A 6,000-nucleotide genomic window follows, 5' to 3' on the forward strand; every position below is an offset into this window, starting at 1 on the left:
GGACACTAGGAATGTATGCTTACAGCTTGGAAAACTCTGAGTCCTCCAGTGACCTCCGTTTTATAGGGCTTCCCAAATTCATAGGTTGAAACCTAGTCCTGAATGTGATGGCTTTTGAAGATGGGGCCTTTGGAATAAGTGTCTTTATAAAAAATGTTCCAAAGAGCTTTTCTCAGTCTTTCCCACATATGAGAACACAGTGAGAAGGTACCATCCGTGGGCCAGAAAGTGGGCCCTCACCAGACACTCATTTGCCAGTGCCTCTGTGTTGGACTTCCAGCCTCTAGAACAGTGAGAAACTTGTGTTGTTTTAAACTGCCCAGTCTGTGCTATGCTATTTTGTTACAGTATTCCAAACAAACTAAGACAAAGACCTCTATCAAACTCAGCTTCCCCTCCCCATGTATGCATTTCTTTGGCATTTATGTTAGGTTGCTAAGGCTGCCATAACAAAGTGCCAAAGACCAGGGAGCTTAAACGATAGAAATTTATTTTCTTATCGTTCTGGAGTCCAAGATCAGTCTGTTGGCAGAGTTCTTTGCTTCTGAAGGCTGTGAGAGAAGTGTCTGTTTGTTCCAGGCCTCCCTTCCTGAGCTCACAGGCGGCCATCTCCTCTCTGTGTCTTTGCATGGTTTATCTCTGAGTGTCTGTATTCTAATCTCCACTTGAAAGGATACCGATCATTTTGAGCCTACCCTAATGACTTCATTTAAATTTAATGACCTCTGTAAGGACCTTGTCTCAAATATAGTCACTGAGGTGCTGAAGTCTGAGGCACTAGGAGTTAGGACTTTAGCATATGCATGGTTTAGGGGGAAGACACAGTGCAGCCCATAATGGCACTCTGTTGCTTTGGGAGAGGGATAGAAGAGAGAGCTGGTTTCAGTGATCTCATATGGGGTGGGAAAGGAAGGAGGAGATGTCCATGTACTTAGTGATTCTCCAAGAAGAGTGGTATTGGAGGTCATCAGCTGGCTGATGACCACTGCCTGCTGGCTCTGGCTCTTGGAGCCAAGCTTACCTGTGGGAGACACACCCCAAGGAGCTACCATCCCTTCCTTCTTCCTACTGCAAGAATTCATCTCTCTCCTGAGTCTAAGTGTGGGCTTTGAGGATGTCGATCAAGTTACTTTTTGAGTCTAGGGGCCTTTGGTTAAACAGGTGACAGGATGGCAGCCTTCCCTGGGAATGGGCCAAGATGGTGACCAAGGCGATGTGTCTCCCCAGGAGAGTTCTGTCTGTCCTCAGCACCTGCCCCATGCAGGGGCTGGGTTCTCTAGAGAAGCAGAATGGGGACCCTGTGTCTGCATAGGCTCAGGCTGCTGTGCTTTTTCCCTGTAGCTGAAGAGCAAGTGGGACGAGTTCATCTTCACAAAAGGCTGCATCCAGGCATTAGAGGGCTGGCTTCCAAGGAACATCTACATCGTGGCTGGTGTCTTCATTGCCATCTCTCTGCTGCAGGTATGTCAAAGGAGTCCCTAGACTTGGTGGTGGCTTTTGCCATTTGAGGAAGTTGGGCCTTCACAGAATGCTTGTCCAGCATGGGTATAGTGTAAGGACCCTGACAGAAGAAATTGATGTTGAAGTCTGGGTGGGTGCATGTGTTTTAGGAGCACAGTGGGGCCTATAAGTGTGCATTTGGGTGGGGACTGGGCCCAGGACAGGCCATGACTGCTGTCTCCCCATAGTCTGCTACGTAAAGGAAGCCTGTTACAGACAAGCTGGGAGGGATTGTGGTCCTTTCTGGAAGGCCCAAAGGCTACATGAGAGCATATCGTGTGTCTGGAGGTCCAGAGTACACTTTGGGTGGCTGTCACCTAGTTTGGGGTCCTCCCTGCTGATGTGGGGAAGTGGCAGAATTTAAGGAAGTATCAAGAGCTACAAAATAGAAAGTGATACTACGAGTCAGCTTGGGCTTGAAGGAGGCTCAGGTTGGGGCCATCACCCTAGGACCTCTTCTTCCCTGTCTCTGGTACCTGGGCTGGGACTCTGAGGAGTCTTCCCTATCCACACACTGCCCTCTGTGACTTCCTTTCCCCCTTAAGACTGTGCTTGTTATTTGAACCAGATTTCCCCTGTGGAAGGGTAGTGATGGTGAGGTGGTAACAAGGCTTGGGGTAAATGGGCAGACAGAACTGGCAGAGCAAGCCTCCTTGCCTTCAGTGCAAGAAGCCAGCAACTTTTCTAGGCCAGCAAGGAGACACTGGTAGCCTTCAAGTAGCTTCTGGGACAGCACCTGCTGTGTTACATGGAGAACATTTATCAGATGTCTGACTTTGACCTTGCCTCGAACAGGTGACTGTGGCGGAGCATACACAGTACCAGCTGCTGCATACACCTTCCACTTTTCTGTGATAGGTGTTGAGTGACTGCATAGGAGGACTAGAGGGAAAAGTGTGTGGAAAGGAAAGAAAAACTTGCAAAGTGGGCAAGAGAGTCATACTTAACAAGAATTGGCTGTCAATTAAAAAAGGAATTTAAAAGGAAAAGAAAACAAGCAAACTTCAGAGGTCTCCTGAGTTCATGTTTGTCTGTGCTGGTAGAAAAACATCAACCTTTCCTTATGATTTTCATGTTCACCAAGGTCAGAGTCTGTCTTTAGACATCAGATGGCCAAAGTCACAGGTAGCCTTAGTTTTATGATGGACGCCAGGATTACAGGAAACATTTGAGATCATTCTTTGGGAATCAGAACCAGTTGGTCAGCTGGTTCTGAACAGTCAGTGTTATTTTTGGTTGACCCAGGGCACAAGTGTGTCTGTCCCACCTGTGGTATATGATGTACTTTCTCATATGGAAGGTGGGACCCAGTGTCTGCTTGCCTCTGTGGTGCCTGCTCATGTCTCTTCTAAGCTTAAGGGATATAGAGCATTCACCAGCTTGCCCTCAGCTCCCTGCCCTTTGTATTTGGTCCCTAATGTCATCAGCCACTGACTGCTGACTTTGGTTTCAGATATTTGGCATCTTCCTGGCAAGGACCCTGATCTCAGATATTGAGGCAGTGAAGGCGGGCCATCACTTCTGAGGAACAGAGGCAAGCAAGCGGAGCTGAGCCATGTCATGGAGGCCAAGCCCTTCACTGTCCTCAACCTTAATGACCAGCGGGAGAGAAGCCAACATAGCCACCCAGAATCAGCCCCTGTCTTCGGCATCAGTGTGATGTGACCTCTCTGTTTCTGCTTGCTGGTGCTGAAGACTGAGGTCCCCTCCTACCTGACCAGACTTGAGATGGCGTGTTTCCCTCCACCCCCTCGAGGTTTACCCAGAGCCAGAGAATGTGTCTACGTGGGTGAGGACTGAGGACAGACAGAGCTTCCATGGCTGTGAGGAGGGCTTGACTTGGTCTTCTTGGAGCCTGAGAGCATCTGGCCCCTCTCTGCAGACCTTGGGCCTTGCACTAGCCCGGAGGGTAGCCACTTCTTGGGGATAGGGTGTGGGTAGGAGGACCAGCAGGTGAGGACAGGGCTTTTGTCTCCATCAGGTCAAGCATCACAGGGACCTGGCCTTACCTGGAGAGGGGCAAGGGGCTCCCTGGACCCCTGAGTACTAGTGGGGTCTCTGGGGGTGTCCATGCCCCAGGCATTGTTTGCAGGATCCCTAGCCATGTCCAAGTAAAGTAACCCTGATTCAGTGTGACTGGTGCTGTGGGAATGCCTCCGCTTTTGCCCTCAAAGTCCACAGCCACTCTCCCAGGGTAGAATAGCATCTGATGTTCACAGCATTAAGCCCTAAGGCACCAGGGAGGGCTGGGGGTAGGGAGCTGGTTCTCTGCTGAGAGCTGGCTCTCGGGTTCTTACAGTGTGTAAATAGTTTATTTATAGGGGTAAGAGTGTCTTCACCGTGTCTTCATTTCCTCTTCCTTTCCTCCGGCATTCTCCTCTAATCAGCCTTACCTGTGTCTGGGACTAAAGTCCCTTTCAGTTCCCCGAGTGTCTCAAGAACCCACCACCATAGCCTCTCTCCCATCCGCATTTGTTCCACTTCCTCCATGCACCTCCCTCCCCTGCTGTTTTCTGGTCTTGGTGCTACTGAAACTGTCACCCAGAACTTGAATCTTGAATCTCCCTCCCCACAGCACACCTAGGGATCTCCAGACCCAGATGGCCAGCTGGAAACCAGGGCTCCTGTCATGGCCTCACACAACTGGTGCCCTAATATTTGTTCTCCCTAGAGGGAGACACTCTTCCTGTAGCCAGTCCTTGTGCTGAGTCGCAGACCCCACGCCACAGATGATTAGAAGCTCTGGAGGTTTTATTTCTAACTTTCACAGTTGCTCCTTCACTGGGATATCTGTGGTCACTGTGTCCACCTTTCCTGTCAAGGCTATTCTGGGGCTTGCTCTTGGAAATAAAGTCTGTCTTATGTACTGAATACCCTTAGGCGTAGCTGGGGCATTTGTCCATCTTTGGCTGGGCTGCTCTCTAACGCTTCTCAGTAGCTTATACCTGTTTGTGCTCACTGTTCAGGGATTGAGTGCTACCTTCAGTTATTTGCCAATGTGTACATTCTAGTGTGGTGTATACTGGTGATACTGGTGGGTTTGTTGATGATGATGCTCTGATTTTTTTTTTACAATTCTCTGTAGACTAGAGGACAAAGAATGCTTGTGTTTTTAAGAAAGTGTGATGCTTCTCTTTGACTGCCAAACTCTTTTATGGAATATATCTTTATATTAATGCTGTTGTTTTGGTCGTTTTATTTTGGATCACAACAAAATGGCTTTATGCATCTTAGTGGTAAGTTTGGCTGGCGGGAGGACCAGCAACGCCAGGTGTGACTAGACGGTGTGGGAGCACAGAAGTAAAGGCAAACCATCATTGGAATGTTCTGACATAAATTGCACTCTCCCTTTTTGTGTAGGTGACAACTAGAACAAGCTGTAAGTGTAAGCTAGAATTTTGACTCCACACTCAGAGGAAACATTATTTTAGATTATCTCTGTCTGGCCCTGGGCAATACTTTTGGTCTAAGCAAGAGAGCTTGGGAATTATGGGTTGGAATCTGGACACTGCTCTTGTATGTATGAACCACGTTTCTAGGACTTGCTGGCCCATCCATAATGGGTGTGTGTGTGTGTGTGTGTGTGTGTGTGTGTGTGTGTGTGTGTGTGTGTGTGTGTGTGTGTGAGAGAGAGAGAGAGAGAGAGAGAGAGAGAGAGAAGAATGATGTGCCTACTTCATTGGGTGTGTCTGATTCAGTCTCCTGGGAGGATTGGTGGGTGCAGACCCTCCCTGCCAGTGTGTTGGCATCCCAGGCTGCAGACAAATTCTGTTGTCTTATCTTCATGCAGACTAGCTGACTGGAGCCCTCTTCTCAGGTCACACAGCCCCACTCACGATCAAGTGTCGCCATGACCTCCAGAATTGGGATTGTTTCTCATTTAGTAAAATTTTGTGGCCATTTTAGCTGTCTTCTCTGACTCTGAATAGTTGGATGACAAATGAAAAGAAATGGATGAAGTGAAACAGAGGATCATGTTATAGTCTCCAACACACGTAGCACTCTTCATTGAGGCTCAGAAGCCTGCACTGGCGTACTCTGAACTCCCACCTTCCCTGTCTTCTTAGGCTCAGAGAGGCTAGTGTACAACCCCTGCACTGTTCCCCTTCTATGCTCACTTTCAAGTCTCAGAGTCTGTCCTGCCCACCTCCTCTCATGCTTCTACCATGTGTTTTCCCTGATAGCTGTTCCTGTCCCTGGCCTTTCTTTGCCCATGCTAAAGGCTCGTCATGATCCTTTTGTCTTCTGCTTTTCTCAGTCAGTGTCTGCCCTCCTTACTCCCACCCCCCACTCTCTTCATTTAGCCAGTTGTCAAATCCAGGACCTTTCTCTGCCTTTATGCCCCTTACTCACACTCTGGACCACCTTTCCTCAACCTCCCCTACTTCTGAGAGCCAGACATGCCAGTTTTGACTCTCTCCCATCCATCTTTCTCAGGCCTTGGCTTTAGCTGTGGCTGCCCCTGCCCTCCTCAGCGAGGTCTAGGGTCTCCCATTGTCT

General features: G+C 48.9%; 1 protein-coding gene across 2 annotated transcripts in view; it reads left to right on the forward strand.

Moving 5' to 3' along the window:
• The window catches only part of Tspan14 (tetraspanin 14), a 53,425-nt gene extending 48,749 nt beyond the window's left edge, over positions 1-4,676 (forward strand). For both annotated transcript variants that reach the window (XM_020184872.2, XM_020184871.2), the window contains exons 8-9: positions 1,342-1,461; positions 2,954-4,676. In XM_020184872.2, the coding sequence (XP_020040461.1) occupies positions 1,342-1,461; positions 2,954-3,025 (192 nt within the window). In that variant the 3' untranslated portion in view covers positions 3,026-4,676. The remainder of the gene's footprint in view (positions 1-1,341; positions 1,462-2,953) is intronic.
• The last annotated feature ends 1,324 nt before the right edge of the window (positions 4,677-6,000 follow it).

The sequence above is a fragment of the Castor canadensis genome, chromosome 7 (genome assembly GCF_047511655.1).
Source record: "Castor canadensis chromosome 7, mCasCan1.hap1v2, whole genome shotgun sequence".
Classification (NCBI taxonomy): domain Eukaryota; kingdom Metazoa; phylum Chordata; class Mammalia; order Rodentia; family Castoridae; genus Castor; species Castor canadensis.